This window comes from Periplaneta americana, chromosome 1 (genome assembly GCF_040183065.1).
Source record: "Periplaneta americana isolate PAMFEO1 chromosome 1, P.americana_PAMFEO1_priV1, whole genome shotgun sequence".
NCBI lineage: Eukaryota > Metazoa > Arthropoda > Insecta > Blattodea > Blattidae > Periplaneta > Periplaneta americana.
Window position 1 is genome coordinate 169909992 of NC_091117.1, and position 25704 is coordinate 169935695.

Consider the following 25704-nt stretch of genomic DNA (forward strand, 5'->3'; position numbering starts at 1 on the left):
AGAGAACTGTCTCAGAAGAAGGTGAGGAAGATGATGTCATTCTGGCTATATGTCACGGAATTTTAACTGCTTTGAACAATTTAGAGTGGTTTGCTGCATCATCAAAGGTCACTGTTGGGTTTACAGGAGCTGTGAAGTTATGAGGCATTTTCGTCAGCAACATTGAAACATGACTTTAATGTTTCTCCAGAAAATAATAGGTGAGTACATTTTACAGTTATGCTTATATATTTTGTCTCCGTTTTCCCCTCTATGTTCCTCTATATTTCCCTCCATTTCTGGCCTATTTTCTCTTCTATTTTTCATTCTTTCTTCTCCATTTTTCCATGTCCTTTCTCCTCTGTTTTCCCTTCCATTTTCTCCTATTTTCCCTTCTATGTTTTCATTTTTGTCCGTGTTTTCTCCTCTGTCTCTGTTTTCTCTCATTTTGTCCTCCATTTTTCCCTGTATTTTCTCCTCTATTTTCCCATCTATATTCATCTCTCTTGACCAATATATTTGCTCCTCTATTTTCCCCTCTTTTATGCCTCAACTTTCTATTCTGTTATCCTCTCCATATTCTCTTTATAATTTATAGTATAGTCCTTCTATTTTATCTGTAATTTCTAATCTATTTTCTCTATTTTTCCTATGTTTTCTGCTCTACCTTCCCCTCTATTTTTCTTTCTGTTTCATCCTATAATTTCCCCTCTATTTTTCACCTATTTCCTCTTCTATTTTTTCCCTCTGTTTTCTCCTCCTATAAATTTCCCTCGAATGTCTTCTATATTGTCCCCCCTCATTTCTCTCTATTTTCTCCTCATTGTCTCATTCAATTTCCCCCCTATATTTTCTCTCCTGTTTTCTCCTCTAATGTCCCCTGAATGTTTTTCCTGTATTTGGCCTCAAATTTCTGCCTGTCTTGTATTATAATTATACGTTTTTTTCTCTGCGATAGTTTTGTAAAAATTTGTATAGTCTATTTCTTTCCCTTCCTTTTCCCATTTTTGTTCTCTGGATCACCAGATGAATTTATTATCATACCCTTTTTATTGTGGATTTTATTTAATTTTCGTATTTCTTTTCTTCTTTTTTATTAATATTTTATTACATTCCATTTTGTCATATTCTTCCTTACGTTTTCCATATTAACTATTTGTACTAATAGAGTTGCTTTTATTATATTCCAATGTATTTTACTTTTTTTTCTATTATGGTATTATTTTCATGTTGTTTAGTGTCGATTTTGTTATGCTATTATTATTATTTTTTTGTAATATGTTAGTATTCTCTTCTTTAATTTTATGTTAAATTTTCACTGCTTGTATACTTTGTGACCTGGTAGAGTGTAACAGAAGAATCTAAGACTATTTGTCCTGGAAAAATCGCACTGTGACAGTTCGTCCCAACCTATTTGTTATAATGCATTTTGGTACTGCTACAAGATTTGTACCATCACAAATGAAGGATACACGGGAAAAACGATCAAGGTCCATCAAAAATCGAAATTGAGTTAATAATGCCATCTTATAGTGGAAAGGAAGTACTATCATGTGGTCTAGCTAGTAATAAGAAATCATCGTTCTTGACATTCCACTACGTCAATTTCTATTAAATACACACATAACAAAGTATTAAGTGCTTAAACTTTAAAATTCGTTTTTCTCGAAACTTTCTAAACTGGACCTTGATCGTTATTCCTGTGTACCCTTCAAATTGTTCCAAAGTATTTGTCCCAACATGTTTTCATCCCACGTTTGTGCCAAATAAGTCATGTTTTCACAAGTATTTATTAATACACTGTTGAGTGAAATAAAACATTACCAATGGGTACCACTGTCCTCTAACATTGCCATGAATTGAGTAAAGCTGACACACAATGTTTGGTACCGATCTAAATGTACCATCACATATCCAATAGTCATATTGACTCAATCGTAGTAGATGGTCTGATGTAAATATTGCCAGTTTACTGTCCGCATTGAAAGAGAGGAGCCACCGTCTGCTGTCCTTATCAATTTGGAAATGGTTTGGTATGACTTCCAAATTATCCAGGTGTTTAGGATCGGGAGATAAATTTTCTTAATGAACCCTTTGCACCAAACGATTTATGGTTGATTTTTTTGGAAGTTTTAAGTACGTCTCACTTGACACCACACTGACATGACAATTCACTATTGAAGATGTTGCTTTGTTTGATGACTGCGCTCACTCTTTGATCTCTGCTAAAACTTCTATTGCTCTGTACTTGCCCCAATCAGGAGCATGCCTACGATCACTTTCTTTTAGAATTTGATGTGACCCTACTTCTAAATGAACTCTAGCAGAACATTCTCCTATTCTTTCACATCTCCATTTTGTTTTCTCCCTTCCTTGCCTATGGTTGGTGTACAAATATCCTTTCCAGATTAATTTGGTTTTGCCTTCCTGAGATATGGTGAGACATGGACGTTCCATGATGTTTAATCAGTCTGTACAACGAATTTTGATCTTGTTTTAAATTTTCGTCTGTTGTTAAGCAACTGCTAAGGATTATTGCTAGACAATTTCTTAATTATTGAAATTTCTTAATTATTAAAATTTCTCAATTATTAAAATTTCGCAATGGGACAATATATCGTGGTACGTCGTAGATTCGGGACGAAATATTCTTGGAACAATTTGTCGTGGGTCGAATTATTATTCTTGGGATGAATTGTCGTAAGAGAAGGCCCTATGGCCGGTATAAATAAATAATAATAATAATAATAATTATTATTATTATTATTATTGTTATTATTATCTACTAGCCGTACCTGTGCGCTCCGCTGCACCCGTTAGAAATGAATATAAAGTAATTACATAATTAAAATAGGACATTTGATCCCGGGAACATTCGTGTTTGATAGAAGGATAAATCGTTTATTATGTTACTTAATTTAAATTGTATTTAAATAATTAAAATGCGATCATTTTGGTCCAGAGACCACTCATTTGGTGCAATGACAATTCCTTTAACATGTTTCTTAATTTTTATTACATCCATCCATACTTTAATTAAGACTGACATATCATTTAGATTTAATGTGTATACTTTATTTTACTTGTTATATGTTTCCATTGAATTATGAAAATAACTTAATTTTAACCCTTGTTTTCTACGTATTCAGTAAATGGCGCTTGGGCCACTATGGTTCTGAACCCTTCAAATAACTTAAATTATATTATATTATATTATATTATATAAAAAATGTGTTGATAACGGATGTACACCGATAAGTAAGTTTTTAATTTGTTATGGGGGCTCTTGAATCTCAGGAGGAACAAATTTTATTTTACAACAGTGCAACATAATCTGCTTGGCTCATTACCCAATTTTTTTGCATTGCATTTAATGCAAATGTATTTTATTTATTTTAACACGATTCAATTGAGCATAGTTAAAATTTGGATTATAAAATAATGGAATGCTAAGCTAACATATTATTACTGCATACTAAATCAGTACACTCTTGTGGTTCGTTAATTCTCTGAGATTAACATTATTTTAAGAAATACAGGAAACGAATAACATTGTAGCATTATGTCCATATAGAGAAACTACACTTTCCAATGGTGAAATAATAATTAATTACACAAATCGGTTAATTAGGTTCCGATATTACTTCATGCAAACACAGAAACATTCTCTGTAGGCTGTGATTCATAGCTTTCGATTGTTGTTGACTAAGGCCCCTTATAGACGAATTCATTTGTTTATTTCATTACACCGCCTTAGATGGCAGTTATTTTAATTTTGAAACTCATTTATCTCATTAAATATCAGTCCTATCAAACTTTTTCAAAGAATAAAACTTATCGGAAATGATTTTTAAAGAAATTTTTGTTATATAACATTTTTCACAAAAATCAATAATAAGCGAGATATTTCGATTTAATTCAGACCCCCTTATAACCCCCCTTTTAAATAATGTATTTTGAATGCCATATAGCCTAAAATCTAAGTTACAACGAACTTAATTTATATTCCAATTTTCATCGAAATTGGTTCAGCCATTATCGCGTGAAAAGGTAACAAACATACAGATAGACAGACATACAAACAAAAATTTCAAAAAAGCGATTTTCGGTTTCAGGGTGATTAATTATATATGTTAGGACTAATTATTTTTGGAAAATCGAAAATTACCAGAAAAATTTTGGCTACAGATGTATTATTAGTATAGATTTTGCCTCTATTATCTTCTTCATTTACCCTCTGTTTTCATCTCCATTTCATTCTCTGTTTCTACTATATTTTTCCATCTGCTATTCCCTCTGTTTTCTCTCTACTTTCCCTCTAATTTATACTGCATTTTGTCTCTATTTTGTCCTCTATTTGTCTCTCTTTTCCTCTGTTTTCCCTTCATTTCCTGATCTATTTTCCTCTCTGTTCCCTCTTCTATTTTCCACTATTTTCTCTTTGTTTCCATTCTGTTTTCCCGCTATTTTCTCCTCTACCTACTCCATTTTCTCCTCTTTTTTTCTCGTGTTTTTCTATTGCACTTTCCTTTTATTTTCTCTGGCTTTTCTCCTCTATTTTCCCTCTGTTTTCTTCTTTGTTCTCTATTCTCGCTCTATTTTATTCTGTTTTCCTGCATTTTCACTCTATTTTCTATTTTATTTTTATTTTCTCATCTATTCTCCCCTCTATTTCCTATGTTCTTTCCTATATTTCCCATCTATTTTCTCTATTTTTACATTATTTTCGTGTCTAATTTCGCTTTTTTGCCCTATATTTCACACCTATTTTATTCTATTTTGCCTCTATTTTCTCCCTATACCCCCTATATTTTAGCCTGTAGTTTCTCCTTAATTTCTCCTCTATATACTCATTATTGTCTCTATAATCCCTCTAATTTATTTTCCATTTTGTCTCTATTTTTTCCTCTATTCTATCTTCCGTTTTCCAATCTACTTTTCCTTTTATTTTCTGCCCTATATTCTCATCTATTTCATCTGTATTTTCTCTTCTGTCCCTATTTACCTCTATTTTATTCTTCATTTTCCTTCTACTTTCTATTGTTTTTCTCTTCTTTTCTCCTCTATTTCATCTATTTTTCCTTCAAATATCGCTTCATTTTCTCAATTTTATTCTCTATTATTTCCTGTATTTTCACACTATTTTCCCTCTTATCTATCTATTTTCTCCTCTATTTTCCTTCTGTCCTATTCTCTATTTTCTACAATATTTTCCCCTCTTTTCCCTCCAATTTCCCCTCTTTTCTGGGCATTTTCTTCTCCATATTCCCTTTAATTTCTCCTCTATTTTCATTCTAATTGCCCCTCATTTTCCGTATATTTTCCCGCTATATTCTTCCGTCAATTTTCCGCTTGTAATTTCCTTCCTTTTTCTCTTTATTTCTCTCTATATTCTCCTGTAATTCCTTCTCTATTTTCCCTCTACTTTACCTCTATTTCCCCCCTCCATTTTCCTTCTATGGTCTCTCTATTTTCCCTCAAATTTTTTCTCTATTTTTCTGTCAATTTTCTCCTTTATTTTCTTGCCTATTGTCCCTTCATTTTCTCTCTATGTTCCTCTCTATTTTATCATCTATTTTCCCTCTATTTCCTCCTCCATTTACCCCTGCGTATTCTCTTTAATTTCTTCTTTACTTGTTCCTCTATTTTCCCTATATTTCCTAGTCTATTTTCCCTCTAGTTTCGCCTCTAATTTTCCCATTTATTTTTCAATCTAACTTCTTTATTTTCTTCGTATATACTCCTCTACTTTGTTCTCTATTTTCTCCTCTATTCACTAATCTATTATCGTCTGAATTTTCTTCTATATTTTGCCTCTGTTTTCTCTGTATTTTACCTCTACTTTTTTCCTCTATATTCCACACTTTTCTCCTCTATTTTCCCGTCTTTTTCTCCTCTATTTTTCCCTCTACTTCTCTATTTTCTGCCTCATTTTCTCATCCATTCTCCTCTATTAAAACTTGTATGTTCCCTCTATTTCTTCTCTTTCCCCTCTAATTTACCATGTATATTCTTCTTTATTTTCCCTCTATTTTCTCCTTATTTCCCTCTAATTTCTACTCAATTTTGTCTATTTTCATGTATATTTTTCGCTCCATTTTCTGGTCCATTTTTCCCTCAATTTCCTCCTTTGTTTTCCACCTATTTCTTCTTCTGTTTTGTGCTCTATCTTCCCCTCTATTTTCTCCTATATTTTCCCCACAATTTTCTCCTCTTTTCCCTGTATTTTCTCCTTCATTTTAACTCTATTCTCTCTTTTTCCTCTCCTGTATTTTCCTTCTACTTCGTCTTTCTTTTATCCTCCACTTTCCCTCCAATTTCCCCTCTATTTCCGCCCATATTTTCCTTCTATTTTCGCTATATTTTGTCTATATCTTTTATTTTTATTTTCTCATCTATTCTCCCCTCTATTTACCACTTATTTTCTCCTCTATCATCTCCTCTATTTTCTCGTCCAATTTTCCACAATTTTTCTTCTGTTTTCTGATTTATTTTCTCTCTATTATTTACTCTCTTTTACCACTATTTTCTCTCTAATTTTCGTCTCTTTTCTTCTCTGTTTTTCCCTCAATTTTATCCTTTATTTTCCTCTTTGTTTTCTACTATAGTTTTCTCCCTATTTTTCTTCTATTTTCCCCTCTATTGTCTCCTCTTTTTCCCCCAAATTTTTTCCTCTTTTCCCTCTAATTTCTAGCCCATTTTCCGTATACTTTATCTTCTATTTTCTTCTCTACTTGAACTCTATATGCTCCTTATCATCCCCTCCATTTTCTCTATATTTACCCTGTATTTTATTCTCTATTATACCCTTCAATTTCTTTCTATTTTATTCTCTAATTTCTCCTCTATTTTCATATCTACATTCTTATGTATTTTCCCTCAATTTTCTCCTCTATTTTCCCCTCTATTTCTCATTTTTCATCTATTTTCATCTCTATTTTCTTCTCCATTTCTGCTGTATTTTTCCCGGTATTTTCTCCTACAAATTTCACTCAAATTTCTTCTGTATTTTCCTGTCTCATTTCTCTCTTATCTACTTTCCCCTCCATTTCACCTCCATCTTCTAATGCATTTTCTACTCTATTTTCTCTTCCATTTTCCCCCTATCTTCTCCTTGACCTCTCCTCTATTTTCCTATCTATTTTCTACTCTACTTTCTCTTCTATTTACCTTCTATTTTCACTTCTTTTTTCGACTTTATTTTCTCTCCTTTCTTCGACTCTATTTTCTCCTTTACATTCTCCTCTATTTTCTGTTCTACATTTTCTTTATTATATTGTCTATTGTCCCTTCGTTTTATCCTCTGTTTTCTCCTCTATTTCTCGTTTATTTTCTTCTCTATTCTTCAATATATTTTCTGCTCTATACTCTCTTCTATTTTTCTTTCATTCTCTCTCATTTCTCGTCTATTCTGCTTTTTCTCATCCAATTAGCACCTAATTTCTTTTTATTTTCTGTGTTTTCCTCTCCATTTTCCCCTCTATTTTCTCCTCCACATTCCAATTTATTTTCCCTCTATAATCCCTATATCTTCTATGTTTTCCCTCTATTTTCTCTTCAATTTTCCCTCCACACCTCCACCAAAATGAAATATTAAAATTTTGGAAAAAATATCATTATTTTAAATTGAGAATACTACAAAATAAAATTAAAAAAAACTCGAAATGTTGAAAATTCGAAAGTTCAAAACTAGAAAATCAGAAAATTAAAAAAATTTAAGATTTAAAAATTCAAAAATCGAAAATTTGAAAATTCTAAAGTTGAAAACTGAAAAAGTCAAAATTCGAAAAATGTAAAATAAAATTTCAAAATTTGAAATATTAAAAATTAGGAAAATGGAATATTGAAAATTCGAAAAATTTAATTTTTTAAAATTGAAAATCAACAAATTAAAAATAAAAAAATTCCAAAACCTGCAAATTAGAAAATTCTATAAATTAAAAATGCGGAAATTTAAGGATTTGAAAAAATCAGAATATGAAAAACTGAATAATCGAGAAATTGCAAAAATTGAAAAGACGAAAAATACATTTAATGTTCAATATACGAAAAATTTAAATTTCCAAAAAATTGAAAATATAAAAATTCGAAGACTTAAAAATCCAAAAATTGAAATTTGAAAAATTAAAAATACGAAAAATTAAAAATTTGAAAATTTCATATATCCATAAGCAGAGATCATAAATGAAGAGACCTGATCTGATAATACACCGGGAACAGAACATCTAGAAGCTTGAAGACTGTTACTTTTAAACAGTCCAACCACCCCCTCCTCCCGCACTAGCAGGTACGGTACCATTCATCTGCAAAACATTTTCTGAACGGAAGTTATTGTATTGTGAGAGCATAGCTGGATCAGTGAAAGTAGGTGGTCAACATTTTCAGTTTGTAGTGCAACGAACAATTCTGCTGTGTGTGGGCTCTTTTGTAGCGATGCCACTGAAGCCTCAAGTTCTTCTGTCCCCGGTGTAATAATGATGTTACTCCAAATATCATTTCTAAACGCAGTCTTAACTTGTTATAGTTAAGTTTATTTTTGAAGTCAAACAGAAAATATATTTTTTGAACATACAATAAAACAATGGCTTTGGACTGTTTCCACCAAGCACTAAGTAATGACAACATAATGATAGGCCTTGCCATCTCGTTTGCTAACAGATAGGGTTGCCACTTTTTGATTAATATAAAGGACATAGATTAAAAATAACGGACATTTCACAGAAATAAGGGACAGGTCTGAAAAAAACTTAAAAATAGTAATTAGCTCCTGCTTTCCATTAATATTGTACACTTTTATTAATAACATTATTATTATTATTATTATTATTATTATTGTTGTTATTATTATTATTATTATTATTATTATTATTATTATTATTATTATGTTCCAACCTCCATTTACAGCTCTGCGGACTCCCAGATGTCCTTGACCTCCTAGTAGAAAATCACTGCAGTATACCGGATCCGGATGCTGTTGATTTGCATCTCTCTCACCAAACAGTCGTTATTACACAAGACTTCCGCTTGAAACAAAACAAACCACGATAAGAACTTTAAATCAAAACCGCAAGAGTTAGCTCCCAAAATGTTCATGTTTCTTACACTATTCCAACATTTCCAACGTCCTTCATACTGCAGTCATCTCCTTTATAGTGTACATGATTGTTGTGTTGCAGGTCTCGCAAAAAAATGAGATTCTTTCATTGTATTGTCGTTTGCTGTCTAGGAGGCGTCTATGCCGGCCTGCCTTGCCTCTCCACAAGGGCTACCGACCTCAAATTTTCTCTTGTCAGTCAACGTAACGAGAATGGAAAATGGAATGCACAGGTACGACTATACCATTCCAACGTTACGTACAACTGAACCGGTTATTTCGAAAAGGCCATATATCCTATTTTTCCAAAATGCGTTTTATTGTATAAATGTGTTCTATGAACAGAGCCGCTCATTTGTCGTGAAAGAGCCATTTCTCTAAGCTTTCTATATGCAGCTGAATAGAGTATATATATTTATTTGTTTATTTCAAAAAAGCCTTATTTCCGGATATATGGCCTTTTCCAAATAACTGATTAAACTAATATCCAAATGATTAGTCACATCTATATTGGCCCAGATCTCAGATAGCCCTACAATGAAGGTGATAATGCTGGTGAAATGAGTCCGGGGTCCATCACCGATAGTTACCCAGCATTTGCTCATATTGGGTTGAGGGAAAACCCGGAAAAAACCTCAACCAGGTAACTTGCCACCTGGTTTCGCGGCCAGACTCGCTAATCGTTACTCCACAGGTGTGGACTACAACTATGTTATAACAAAATATAAATAACTACTAATTCTAAGCTTTCAGGTAAAACCATGATATCTCAACACTCAGGTACAGATAAGTCGTAGAAATTTCCATGTAACTTCACTTATCACTTGAGTCTGTCAGTGCTTATGACAAGCGAGTGGGTGGCACTTTCCTTGGATAAGTGCAACGTGACATAGTACCTTAAATAACCGTAAGCAATAGAGCTGTAGCTGATTGAAGGTGGGAAGAAACGAAAAGCTATCTCTGTTACCTAATAGGCCTACATACACGTTTAAATTTCCTGCTACCACGAGTGTAAAATTTTATTACGTTTTCTTAATTTGGTTAATTGTTGAATACATTAAACGTTCTTCTCTTCACGAAATATTTCCGTGAGAAAAATTTCAAAGCTAGAGACTACAGTTTGTTTCGAACAAGACCGTCGTCAAATAGACGAAAATATGAAAAGAATAAAACTGTGTAAAGTTATTTCAGTTGACTGTACTAATTCTTTAAAAGTGGAATAATAGTGATGATTTTTAGTAGTTGTTAATTATAAAAAACATAGGCTTCCATAAAAACTTCTTAATATGTTATGAATTATGATTTTCACATTTCAGAAAAAAATTTCAAGCACTATCTTAATGTGCCGTTCCATAGTACCGCACACATTATTGATAGATTTATTCCGAATATAGTCCTAATGCTCGGATTTTAATATGTAAGGTAATGTTGTTGAGTACGTGAGTCTTTTGTTGTCTGTTGTAATTTAAGACATATTAAATACGCCTAATAAAAGCTGAATTGTCTTGCTGACATTAAAATTTGAAGGGTACACGGGAAAAACGATCAAGGTCCATCAAAAATCGAAATTGAGTTAATAATGCTATCTTATAGTGGAAAGGAAGTACTATCATGTGGTCTAGCTAGTAATAAGAAATCATCGTTCTTGACATTCCACTACGTCAATTTCTGTTAAATACACACATAACAAAGTATTAAGTGCTTAAACTTTAAAATTCGTTTTTCTCGAAACTTTCTAAAATGGACCTTGATCGTTATTCCCGTGTACCCTTCATTTATTTCATTCAAAATAAGCCTGCCTTACATTATAACGACATGTTCAACAATTTTCACACAGTTAACTTTATGGCCCGGAAGTTCATGCATTTTCATATTAGGGAGTATAACTGTATGCTTATACATTAGCTAGACCTATATGAATGTTCAATTTTTGAGTTAACTAAACATGGTTTCATATTACACCTGCATGTTTTCGTCATTTTTATAAATGCAAAATATTTTCAATACTTCAAGGTGTATAGGGCATATAATTGTAAGATGTACGAGTTTTTTTTGTCGTACATCCAACAAGTTTGAAGGCAAACGTAATAGCTAAAGTAAGGACAAACAGACCACACTGTATCTTGTTAATCTGTGTCAATTACAAGCCACTAACAATGCATTACTCGACCGAGGCCAGTGGAGTCCTGCAGCCTGGAGCGCCACTTGTAGGTACTACTCCTGTGTTCGTATAGCGTCATTGCGATAGTTCACATTACGCCCACAGCTCCACTCGCCCTTGGCCGAGTTAACTGTAACCTAGTGTGTGATGGATTCCTTAAAATCAATATCACCTACTGATGTTAAATATTATCTGTTAGGCCTAATTTTATATGTTATAGATGCAGTTACCTTAACAGTCAAATCAGGAGAAATTTTAAAATGCATTTTTCCTGATTCATAGGACATCCCTAGCATAATGCTCTTCATGGTGTTGCTGAGACGATACGTAATTGTTTTCCACTGATAGATGGGTTAGTGGCCTCCATAAATATCCATCGAGAGTTCAGTTGTTTAAATCAATAGCACATCATATTTCACTCCTACCTGCACCAGTTAATCCGATAGAGAATGTGGCTCGATGAAGTCTTTCATTATTCTCAGTATCTATAAGCCATTAAAGAGGTTTTAATTTTTTGGACTCGTCTGATTCTGCATCTATTGAGACAGCATAAAATATACCGGCAAGCAATGAGTTAGAGGGGAATCTAACTTTTCCGGTTTACCAAAGGAATCACATATCACTAGCCGTTTTTGAAGAAGCAAAATATAATCAAATACCTTATTATAATAATACCGGACGGCTAGCAGTTTTACACAGGTGCTGCTAGCTAGATAATGTAGATTGTTGCTGGGCTCGTAAATAGTTTTATTAATTAGTGCTGTGTTAAAATGTCAGGGTGTTTATGTGGTGTTTATAACTACTACAATTACAGCATTACAAACTGCTGCAAATCGTAATTTCGATTTCTGAGGGATCATAAAACATGAGTCAACAAAATTCTTCAGTAGGCCTAATGCCTTCGTCTCTGTGTTGATAGAATAATAAAAATTAGCTTTTATATTTAGGCGTAATAAATGAATACAAGTTAAAATGTATGCCTATTGGAAATTTTAAGGTTTTATCAAATTAAGTTTTATTGTTGGCCACACGCCTTTACTAATTATTACAAGCATAAGATTACTACCGATTTATCTTTGCGGTTGTCAGCAATTGGTATATAAATCGTTATTGTAAATTCATTTTTAATGTCAGAATTAATTTTGACTCAATAAAGCAAAGAATAAATATGTAGGTAACAATTAATTACAGATAATAATACGAAGTATGCAATATTACTCAAATATACAGCTTTGATATAAAATAACAATGTTACATTAAATATTATTTAACATTTCTTAAGTGTCTCATATATTATTCCATATTAGTACATACCTCACTTGTAAACAATAGTCCGATTCCCGCTATGTTAATATTAATTTGTATTTGTGGTCGTAATACCACACCTCTCTGCTAAATGTCAGCTCCGCAACATTTCGCACTTCGTCAATGCTGTTAGTATACAGCTGTCCGGTATTTTTATAGTAAGGTATTTGATATAATCTGAGTTTTATTCTGGAAGTTTAGGGAAAAAAGTAAAGGAAAAAGTGACCAACATTGTTTTAAAAAAATTCTGGATACAGCAAATGTAAGATATTCGGGACATTCTCGAAGAAAAATACTTCATCACACAAAAGACGTCTCTGTTTGTGGAACGATTAACATAGTTTAAATACTCCCCAATAACCTCGTGCGACATGGAAGTAATTTTTAACGAGATAAAAGCATCTTCGGGGGCAACAGACACACTTTCTCAATTGAAAACCTGAGCCACGTGTTGGTCATCGCTGATTTTAGACAACGCAAGCTCCTTTGCTTCAACCTCTATCTAAGAAATAATATAAGATCATACTCATTACCATTCGGACTGTTACAGGAAACGAAATTTCTTTTAATTTATTATTGCATGTTTAATGGGATATTTTTAACCTTTAAAAGCATATTTGCATGCATATTTAATAACTTTTCACGACATGAACTTGGTTATTTTTAGTCTATTAATTTAATATTAACTGCGAAATGTCTAGAATGTGGAAGTGTGTGCAAATTAAATTGTACTGTTATTTTTGCAGCAATCAAAATGAATATAAGAAAACAGAAGATAATGGAAAATGGAAATAATCATCGTTCATTATGTGCTGGACATAATACTAGGGCATTCGAAAAGTAATGATAACATAGTTACTGTTTCACATTAAATTTTATTTATATGGGTTACTTTTGACATTACATCCGTCCATCCTCTGGCAATCTAGGGAAAGTGACAAATAAGCGACCCTGCACTTAAGGTCTCTATTGTGCTATTTAATGGTACAATATAGACCTTAAGTACACGGTCGCTAATTTGTCACTTTCACTAGTTTACCAGAGGAGGGATTACTTCAAATATAGTCTCCTACCATGCCAACAATACATTGCCAAATTCTTAGAAGACGGCAGACTCCATCTGCAGCAGCATTTGTGGATATCTATCTCACTGATCAATCTAAAGCTCTTCTGATGTCAACTCTTGATTGAAAGTGAATGCCTCGCTTCTACCCAACCTGCAATACCGGTAGTTCAGTATGGTAGGACTTCTCTCCCACAGGCTTCTTGTAATGCCCTAAAGCAGCGAGTTGCATGTTTTTTATTGCAATTTGGATTTCTTATTAAGCACCTTTGTTCGTACCTTTGGAGCTGTATTGTTTACTACAAATCAGGAACAGTCACTGTATTTAAAAAAATGTGGCCTACTTCGAGACTTTCAATATTGCAAATTTATGAAACAGTCGCTGCTCTATTACGTAGTACAAAATTTCAGTGGTCACCGCTAGGAGCACTGATTTACAGCATTGTTGGTATTACCTATTACTTATCGAATACCCTAGTATTAATACCAATACAATTACCGTACGCATAAATGTTACATTCAATATCGGTACCGGTACATATTAAACAGACATACGAAAATAAATCCAGTGTACTGTGAAAGAAATGCTTCATTTCACAGAAGAAGCCAAAATAATACTTCCACACAATCCAATCGCTTTTATTTGTGTTTTCATATTCCTCACATTGCAGGTGCAACTGCAACACCAGGACAACAGAAAGTGGGACGTGAATGTTGACCAGAAAACTATCGAGTGCGATGACAAAGAAACGATCATAGTTATCGCCAATATCACAGGTAGGCTATCTTCAGTTAACATGTAAGAATTAAGTGTTGTGCTTTAAAAATTCGCATTTTGCAAGCAAGTTGAAATTCTATAGCAATTGATATAGCGAATGAATGTTCACGCTGTAACCCTGAATGAAATGTTCCCACGCAAACTGAAGCATTACCATGCAATGAGAATTTATCCATCCCCTTTTTTAACGGTGCCGCAATTACTTTAAAGTACCACGCAGTCATCAGGTCATGGAAAAATTTTCAGTTATCGGTGAGAAGATGGACTGCCCTTCATTTCAACTGTGATATTCCAAAATTCAGAATTGTATTAGTGAAAAATGCAGATTCTAGTTTATATTTAAGACGAACTTAAGGTTGGTAATAAAAGATGAACTATTGGAACATAATTTGTAAATTAAATTAACCTATTTCTCATAATAATCAATCATCTGCTGCTATGCTATATTGAACACTGGATAATTCATTACTGCCAATGGTTAGAAATGAAAAGCACTAAACCTCTGATATTAAAGAGAAAAATTGTTCCGGGACCAGGTATCGAACCCGGGATCTTTAGCTAAGCACGCCAACGCTCTGTCACTGAGCTATCCATGAACAATACACAACCACGGTCCAATTCTTCCCTTTGTGTCTACATACCTGAAGTGTGCTGACGTCAAAGACCCAGCATCGAATACACACTATACTGTATGACTTTAAATTGTGGTTTCATGTTAATGAACAGGGGGGTATATTATGCGGGTCCCGGTTTGATCCCCGGTCCCGGAACAATTTTTTCGCTTTAATATTATTCAAATCAGCTTTACAGGAAGCTAAACTTGGAAGCCAGATTCGTACTAAACCTGTGATATTTTCTCCACTCTGAACAAAATCCGTACATTTATAAATGGTTCTAATCTCGAAGAAACACTTAAGATACTGATGTTTCAGTTTATATTGGTATAGTTATTGAATGGATTGTTAAGTTCCGAAGATATCAAATCTGCTAATGAATTCTTGTCTTGAATTTTGACCTGTGCAAATAAATTAAACAAAACCAACTGCCGATTAAGAACTCTTGATATATATGTAGTTTCCCAAAGCCAACGATCTTGTTTTAGAAGGATTCATTAACTTTATATGACTAATTTCATGTTGAAGTTTGCCGATAAGCTATTAATGTTTGACTATAATTATATGACTAATAATTATCATACTTGATTATAAATCCTTCAGTCCACACCTGTGGAGTAACGGTCAGCGCATCTGGCTGCGAAACCAGGTGGCCCGGGTTCGAATCCGGGTAGGGGCAAGTTACCTGGTTGAGGTTTTTTCCGGGGTTTTCCCTCAACCCAGTACGAGCAAATGCTGGGTAACTTTCGGTGCTGGACCCCGGAATCATTTCACCGGCATTATCACCTTCTTTCATCCAGATGCTAAATAACCTAGATGTTGATACAGAATCGTAAAATAACCCAATAAAATAAATCCTTCAGAATACTTTGTCGTTTGGGACTTAAGAACAAATAAGAATAAATGAGTAATGACTCAAAAATTTTGCGAAGACATTCTGATGCAGCATTGGCAACCAGATTACATAGTCTATTTGTCGCTGCTGCTACTACTACTACTACTGCTGCTGCTGCTGCTGCTGATGATGATGATGTTATTTCAGCTTCTCAAGAGAAGAAATGCCAAGTACCAGCTGACTACCAACTGTTAGATGGTCTGGGTTATTACAAGTTTCATCCAGTTCCGAAAACATGGTTCGACGCGCGGGACACATGTGTTAAGGAATGCGCGCATCTGGTCGTCATCAATTCACAGAAGGAAGCGGATGCCTTGGTGAATCTTTGGAAGCCATATCCCTCACTGCTTTCTGGTTGGATGAACGAATGGGCTCATATAGGCTTCAACGACCTCAAGACTAAGGGACAATACGTCACAATTTTCAGTAAGTTTCAGAAATACTGTGTAAGCCTATTCACAAAGTTGTGCTTTTAAAATGGAACGGTTTTTGTTAGGTTTTATCTAGATAAACTTATGCATCTTTCTGTGACTTTTCCTTACAACCGATGGTCGTAGTTTTTACTTGCAGACTTACTTACTTGGTCGGTTCTTTCCTACATTGTAGTTCCGAGTTCAGCACAGATCTCTCCTCCAAAAGTTTTTATCTTGATTGCATTTTCCTTTCGGCCTTCACTTTCATATTGGAATCCTCATGCAATGCGTGGATAGCACTTTGCACATTGTTACTGCAAAATCACTTTTCCTCTGGAATTTATCGATGTGAGAGCGCGGGATTATCATTCCACAATATGGGGTTCGATTCCCAATACTGAATGGATTTAATGGACGATGAAAATTTTTCTTGGATTGTTCCGATTTCCTCAATAGACTGGCACACGAGTTACAATGAATTTGGGTGGAGATGACCAGTAAGTCACTACTCCTCTGTAAGGAATGGACTAATTTTGTGAGCCTTTTATAATTTAGGCTTTTTGTTACATTTTATTTTTAGTCATGTTAGAATATTAAAAAAAATATCTTTGTAACCTATACAGTATATTCCTTTATTTTGCTCCTTTGAAATTAAAGTAATAAAAATTGTGAACCCTCTGAGTTCAATATATTTATTATAAGATTGTGTTGTAGTCTACAATTATGACAGAACATTTCGAAATAGACAATCATGAAATAATAAATCTCATTATAAATAAAATTAATAAATACAAAATACTAAATAAAAATTAAAACCTTAACAAGTTCAAAGCCATAAGGTGTATGGAGAGTTTCATGCTTTCATAACTTCAGCAATAGAATGAGGGTGTATGCTTGGCATTATGTTCAGACCATCTTTTACCTCCCGAAAAAATCTGGTACTCAATTTGGAAGAAGACTGAGTGAACCTTGGGGCTGTTCTGGAAGTTCAGACAACGAGAAAAATCCTGCTGACACCTGGAATTGAGCCCAGGAATTTCCAAGTTATTATACAACAGTATTTACAATTTTATGCCTGCTTTATCCACTTTTCGGAAGAAAAATAGTCTGAAAATTGTAAATCCTCTATAGGTTGATACCGGTACTATTATAACATGACGTTTAAAAATTCTGGCAGATTATTTTGAAGATGTTTCAGATGTCATTAGCATACCATTTCTCGTTTCAAAGGAAAGTAGTTTAGACATTGTGGCTGTGTTATGCAGAATTTCTTGATTGCAGGAGTAATTTTTTACAGCTCATAAGGGACTGATCTCAGGAGTTTTAAATATTGTATCATATTTTCTTTAATATATACATACATACATACATAAGTGTTCTCCCCAAGGGCAGGTATTTCACTGCAAACCCAGCATTCTCCAATCTTTCCTATTTTCTGCCTTCCTCTTAGTCTCCGCATATGATTCACTTATCTTAATGTCCTCTATCATTTGATATCGTCTTCTGCCCCGAATCTCCTCCCGTTCACCATTCCTTCCAGTGCATCCTTCATTAGGCAGTTTCTTCTCAGCCAGTGACCTAACCAATTCATTTTTCTCTTTCTGATCAGTTTCAGCATCATTCTTTCTTTACCCACTCTTTCCAACACAGCTTCGTTTCTTATTCTGTCTGTCCATTTCACATGCTCCATTCTTCTCCATATCCACATTTCAAATGCTTCTCTTCACTTCGTCGTAATGTCCATATTTCTGCCCCATACAATGCCACACTCCACACAAGGCACTTCACTAGTCTCTTCCTTAGTTCTTTTTCCAGAGGTCCGCAGAAGATGCTCCTTTTTCTATTAAAGTTTTCTTTAATATGGCATCATATTTCTCTAAGTTTTTACTAAAAATTGAATGTTCGTATGGGAATACATATATCTCATAAAATAATGTGAAATATTAAGGAAAAATACACTGTCAGATTTTATTGGATGTTTTGCAGACCAACCTCTTAAGTCGACAGGATACAACAAGTGGGAGCCTGGCCAGCCCACTCATCCAGATACTGAATTCTGTGGTGCCTCAAGTCGCCGGGCAAGCACTCTCGGAGATGTCGGATGCGACGTGAAGCTGGCGTTCATATGCGAAGCTCGATCTCCAAGTCAAGAAGAATTCCCTCCTTGTGATTGATCTTATTTTCTTCACAATCATTTGCACTCTTCAACAGTTGTTTAATTCAGTTCCATTTTGAAGAGCATAATATTCCCTTTCCACCTTTCCAATGTCTCCCAGGAGGAGTTGAATTCAACATTTCCACAGGCCATGTTTCTAATCTATCCCATGACCGTATCAATTCAGTTGCACAAAAAATGTTTTTATCCCATTGGTGACAGGTTCCTCGATTTCCATTTTTGTTGTAATGTATTAATTCCTGAGATAGACTGGGTTGGCTACTCTTGAAAACCATCTCCTGAAGTCAATTTCTGCAGCCTCTAGTTGTCTCTTCTCCCTCTCACTGGTGACCTAAAACACATTAGTCCGTCATCTTGTTATAAAACCAAGACAATGAATATTCTCTATTGAATTATTCATGATTCCAGTTAGTTTAATATTTGTTCTCCTATAGGAACTTCAGTACCTAACAGATTAACTTTCAGGACTGTATGTTTATTTTTGTTAAATAATTTTCTCATGTGGAATTTCACGTCATATTTATCTTGTGTGACTAGCACATATTATCAGGAAGCTGGAGAGAATTTAAAAAATGCTGTATGTGGTAATTTTTGTACTTGATATAAAACATTTTTATCAACGTATTTATGTATATGTACTCTATAATAAAATATATTGCATAATATTTATTGTATTTAAGAAAACATTTGTGGAGGTTGTGAACAAAACTGGTCATTTCCACCAAAAAAAAAAAAAAAAAAAAAAAAAAAGAAAAAAAGAAAAGAAAAAGCAATTTTTTTACTTCTTGGTATGTTTAGAGAGTCATCTTTCTGAATGTGTTATTGTTTTTATTCTAACTCAGTCACTTCCAGGAGAAACAATATGGTAAAATCAGTATTTTCAATCAAAACCTGGTAATTCCATATTATACTAATGCTGATATTTTCTTTGTCTTTTTTGTATCAAAAACGGACATTTCCAACATTCTGTATGTGTTACAATTACCAATCCATTCAAAATCGGTCATTTCCACTTCTATGTGCAAGAGTGATATCTTATTGCTAGGCTAATTGAAATTATTGTAGAAGTGTTATAATATTCATTGTTCCATGATATAATATTTTTATTTTCATGCAATGTGCATCACATAGTTGAGCTAAATGTTTGTTTAATTTAAATTATTGTAAAAGTGTTATAATATATTCATTGTTCCATGATACAGTAGAATGAAAATGAAGGATATCTAGGGAGATAAGCTATTCAGTTCACATTTTTATTTTCATGCAATGTGCATTCACATAGTTGAGCTAAATGTTTGTTTATTTTAAATTATTGTAAAAGTGTTATGATATATTCATTTTTCCATGACACAGAATCAAAATGAAGGATATCTAGGGAGATAAGCTATTGACTTGATATTTTTATTTTCATGCAATGTGCATTCACATAGTTGAGCTAAATGTTTGTTTAATTTAAATTATTGTAAAAGTGTTATAATATATTCATTGTTCTATGATACAGTAGAATGAAAATGAAGGATATCTAGGGAGATAAGCTATTCAGTTCATATTTTTATTTTCATGCAATGTGCATTCACATAGTTGAGCTAAATGTTTAATTGAAATTATTGTAAAAGTGTTATGATATATTCATTTTTCCATGACACAGAATCAAAATGAAGGATATCTAGGGAGATAAGCTATTGACTTCATATTTTTATTTTCATGCAATGTGCATTCACATAGTTGAGCTAAATGTTTGTTTAATTTAAATTATTGTAAAAGTGTTATAATATATTCATTGTTCTATGATACAGTAGAATGAAAATGAAGGATATCTAGGGAGATAAGCTATTCAGTTCATATTTTTATTTTCATGCAATGTGCATTCACATAGTTGAGCTAAATGTTTAATTGAAATTATTGTAAAAGTGTTATGATATATTAATTGTTCCATGATACAGTAGAATGAAAATGAAGGATATCTAGGGAGATAAGCTATTGACTTCATATTTTTATTTTCATGCAATGTGCATTCACATAGTTGAGCTAAATGTTTAATTGAAATTATTGTAAAAGTGTTATAATATATTAATTGTTCCATGATACAGTAGAATGAAAATGAAGGATATCTAGGGAGATAAGCTATTGACTTCATATTTTTATTTTCATGCAATGTGCATCACATAGTTGAGCTAAATGTTTAATTGAAATTATTGTAAAAGTGTTATGATATATTCATTGTTCCATGATACAGTAGAATGAAAATGAAGGATATCTACGGAAATAAGCTATTCACTTGATATTTTTATTTTCATGCAATGTGCATTCACATAGTTGAGCTAAATGTTTGTTTAATTGAAATTATTGTTAAAGTGTTATAATATATTCATTGTTTCATGATACAGTAGAATGAAAATGAAGGATATCTACGGAAATAAGCTATAGCTATAAGCTATAAGATTTCATATTTTTATTTTCCTGCAATGTGCATTCACATAGTTGAGCTGAATGCTAGCACTATTGTAAACATGTTATGATACAGGCGATTATGTAATACTTAAGTACTGGCCAGACTGCTATCTTCCCACAATAGAGGTTTGGGGAATATATTTCCCCGTTAGAGTGTCAAATTTTAATTAAAATATATTTAGGCCTTTATATTTGGTAATGTAGAGCTTATTTGCTCTGGACCCCTTAAACTTCACATTAAGAGATCGCTACAAAATAATCCATTTTATAATATTTAGTTTTTAATATTTTTAATATTGACACATTGTATTTTATATTATTACATTGACGAGGCCTCTTGTACTATTGTACCATCAGACAAATAAAGAATATGAATATGAATATTGCTGAAAGATTGCCTGGCCGATGATTACTACATAATTACCATTTAATATTACATTCGTACCAAAGAATTGCGCATAGGTGCCAATCAACCTACTCTTCTATCTCTAAGCAGCGGCGTAATTGAAAATGTGAAGGCATTCTCATATTTAGGCAGTATAGTCTCCCAGAATGGTGGTACAAATAGCGATGTGAGAGTAAGAATAAAGAAGGCAAGATATGCCTTTGGGCTGCTAAAGCCTATATGGAAGAGTGCTGCCTATACAATAAATACTAAACTGAGAATTTTTAACACAAATGTCAAATCCGTGCTTTTATATGGCTGTGAAACCTGGAAAATAACTAAAACTAATATCAATCAACTACAAGTTTTTATTAATAGATGTTTGAGGAACATATTAAAAATATTCTGGCCGGTCCAAATACCCAACGAAAACCTATGGTTAAAAACTAAACAAAAACCAGTTGAATTTGAAATTCGGCATAGGAAGTGGGGATGGCTGGGACATACACTTTGCCGACCTTCAGATGACACCGCCAGGAAGGCATTGGATTGGAATCCGCAGGGCAGCAGAGGAATTGGCAGACCCAAGATAACATGGAAACGAACTGTTCTCACAGAAGCAAAAACGATGGGGAAGACATGGAGTGAGATTAAGGTGTTGGCCAGGAATAGAGTCAGATGGAGAAGCTTTCTGAGATCCCTATGTTCCACGCAGGAATGATGGGAATATTGATTGATTGATTGATTGATTGATTACATTCGTTACTCCATGATACAGTTGATGTAAGTGGCGTGTATGTTTTATTGTCATAAATGTCCAATAGCTTTTTTCGAACAAAAGTGAACTTTTTCTCTATATTTCCAAACGAAACTGGATATTTCCAAAATATTTTTGTCTATAAAATGCACAAAAATGACTAAAATCATGATTATTTGCACCATTAGATCAACAGACGTAACATGCACGACACATAAAATTGTCGCTCATATTGAGGTATAGTGAAGGCATGATACAGCTTTTCCTATTTCCTTAAAATATATATATATATTATTTTGGAAACGACCGGTTTTGTTGGCAACCTCCACATTTCTTCCTTTGAAAAAGATAAAATTTGATATTACATTTCAGACTTTTGCTGTTACTGAAGGCAAAGTTAAAATATAGGGTATAATAAATATTATATTTGACTTTATAATGAAAATTAATCAGTAATGTATATAAAACCCACGTACTCGATGTCTCTTATGTTAGACCAAGGAATACTCGACGACATGGAATTCCTTGTTAGGCCTATATTACGCTATGAAATTTCTGTGTCACAGAATATGATAAAATTTTTGATCAAATATATATGATCAAATGTAAGATTTTCACTACATTATACTATGTCAAAACATTGATCATATATATATAGGCCTAAATTGGCAATAAAAGAAGCCAAATTAAATGCTCTCTCTTACAGAAGCCTCTGAAAATAAAGTCAAGACTGCATGGTCATTAATTAAATCAAAATTCTCTATGGTTAATGATGATGAGATTAATATTTCCGCTAATAAATTTAATGAATATTTTGTGGAACAACCAAATGAAATAAAATCGAATATATCTAGCTCTAATGTTTCTTGTAACGAATTACTGATGAAATCACCAAAACCTGTAACGGTCTTTAAATGGAAAGAAGTTATAAGAGATGAAATATTATAGTGTGTTAACAAAATGAAGAGTTCTAAAATAAAAGATTTTTATGGTATTTCAAATAATTTTCTTAAAGAAATTATCCTATATATATAATAAAGCTGCTGACTATATGTATTAATGATTCTCTAAAAAAGGGTATTTTTCCTGAATCCTTGAAAGTTTCAAGAGTGACACCTATTTTTAAAAAAGGCCATAAAGATGACCCCAGTAACTATAGACTAATTTCTAATGTTCCTGTTTTTGCAAAACTCTTTGAACAGATAATTAAGAAACAACTTGTATTGTATTTAGAGTCTAACAAATTGTTATATTACCAGCAATATGATTTCAGGTCTAAACATAATACCACAGTCTAGTATATACAGTCACGAAGCTCAATACGTGGTAAATATGCATCCGTAGATAGTTGCTAACCACTAGGATCGCTAATATCGCCTCATTACATACAATGCGAAATAGTACCAGCACAGTCAGTTGTTCCTAATCACTGTATATACTAGACTGTGATAATACCATAGGTGCAGTTAATTGTCTTGTAAAGCAAGCATTGGAGGCTTTTGAAAATAATGTTTATTTTCATGCAACCTTTTGTGACTTGAGCAAGATTTTTTATTGTGTTGATCATAATATTCTATTGACTAAATCAAGTTCATTTTGAATCTTTCATACACTACTTTTAACACTTTAATATAAGTAATTGATTAACTAGTGGACTTACTCGTGTTAATTATGTAAGTGTGTGCGGCTTACAGCTGTTTCGGTGCATCATCACACCATCTTCAGAGCCTACTAGATCTCGGCGTCATCTCGAACTTCTCTGCCTGTTATGTGGGTGCGTTTGATTGTTGAAAGGTGTTGAATAGTGGAGTCAAATAGTGTGTGTGTACTGAAATTGATCTGTGTGTTGAGAATTTGATCAGGGTGTGTTTTAGTGTGTTTGTATATTTCGTATTGTTCTAATGTGTTGAGTTTTTGGTTCTTGGGTTGTATGTGTAGGGTTTCCATGTCCGCATTTATGTTCTTGTATGTATGGTTAGCATTGGTTATGTGATCAGCGTGTGTAGATGTATTGTGTCCTCTGGTTATTGCTTTAATGTGTTCTTTGTAGCGTGTTTGGAATGATCTGCCTGTCAGTCCAATGTAGAACTTGTCGCAACTATTACATGTGAGTTTGCATACACCTGTGTGGTCGTATTTATTTGTTTGTGTTTTTTGTGTGTTGAGATGTCTTTGTAGTGTAAGATCGCATCTTCATTCAGAAAGCAGAAATACAACATAGCATACAGAACAGAAAGCACACTACAAAAACATCTCAATCAAACGCACCCACATAACAGGCAGAGAAGTTCGAGATGACGCCGAGATCTAGTAGGCTCTGAAGATGGTGTGATGATGCACCGAAACAGCTGTAAGCCGCACACACTTACATAATTAACACGAGTAAGTCCACTAGTTAATCAATTACTTAAATTAAGTTATTTGGGTGTCATAGGAAGTGAGTTGATGAATTTTTAATCTTACTTATCAGATCGCAAACAAAGTGTTTCGTTTAATGGTAAGAAATCTGATATTAAGAATTATTATTATGGAATTCCTCAGGGCTCCGTATTGGGTCCGATATTGTTTTTGCTAGCTACTAATGACCTACCCTATAATATATGCGCTGATACTGTTCTGTACGCGGTTGATAAGCATTTCTCAATATAATTTAAGAGATGCTGAAGTTTGGTTTAATGCAAATGGATTTTTGTTGAACCCAGCTGAAACTGAACATGTGATTTTTACTCTTAAGAGGCCCAATCATGAACAAAGCCAGTTTAATATGTTAGGAATTATTGTTGATTCCAAGTTGACATGGGAAAGTCATATTGATCACATTTCTACTAAACTTTCTACTTAAGAGATTAAAAGCTTTGTACCTGAAAACTATATTCCTGATGCTTATTTTGCTTACTTTCAAAGTACTCTTATCTATGGAATATTGCTATTGGGCAACAGTGCTTTTATAAATAGGGTCATATTGCTTTAAAAAAGGGCCATAATAATTTTATAAAATGCAGCTTTTAATGAACATTGTAAACCATTATTTGTGAAAAACAAAATCATGACTGTAATAAATTTATATATTTTAGAGTTAATTTTGTATGTTAAAGATAATCTTCCAACTTTAACATTAAGAAATGATATTCATTCCTATGACATAAGACAAGGAAATGATTTTAATATCATAACATGTAGACTTGCTAAATCCCAAAAAAAAAAAAAAAAAAAAATTTGTCAAATGTCACTGAAGATTGCAAATAAATTTCCATCTCATATTTTTAATTTAAGTAGAGCTGCTCTCAAATTTTACACCTCTAGTTGGTTAATTTTAAGTCGATTTTATAATCTTGACGAATTGTTTGATTGTACAATCTCTTTGTAATTGTTACGAGTACATTTTAACTGACCTTGTCTATACATTTTGTTTTTAGACATGTAACTTAAACTATTAAACCTGCTAACCAACAAAAATTAAATTATACAGGGGAAACAATAAGTATAAATTAAATTTAAAACTTTAACATCAAATCCAAAGTACAGGTGATGAAGTTTCTGAGTTAATTTATACTCAGTTTTTTTGTTTCTCCTGTAAATGGTAGGCTGGAAGAGAAGGCCTTATGGCCTTAATCCTTAATCCTGTCATTTTAA

The 25704-nt window shown here is 33.1% G+C and overlaps 1 protein-coding gene across 2 annotated transcripts; it reads left to right on the forward strand.

Moving 5' to 3' along the window:
• LOC138703882 (hemolymph lipopolysaccharide-binding protein-like) lies at nucleotides 1–25151 on the forward strand. Of its 2 annotated transcripts, XM_069832067.1 has the most exons (5): nucleotides 1–200; nucleotides 9206–9306; nucleotides 14274–14379; nucleotides 16037–16315; nucleotides 18289–25151. In XM_069832067.1, exons 1-5 carry the CDS (start codon nucleotides 170–172, stop codon nucleotides 18474–18476), a joined length of 705 nt encoding a protein of 234 aa, XP_069688168.1. In that variant the 5' UTR covers nucleotides 1–169; the 3' UTR covers nucleotides 18477–25151. The 2 variants fall into 2 exon arrangements, with proteins under 2 accessions (XP_069688168.1, XP_069688167.1); XM_069832066.1 differs by lacking the exon at nucleotides 1–200 and having other exon boundaries at nucleotides 9009–9306.
• The last annotated feature ends 553 nt before the right edge of the window (nucleotides 25152–25704 follow it).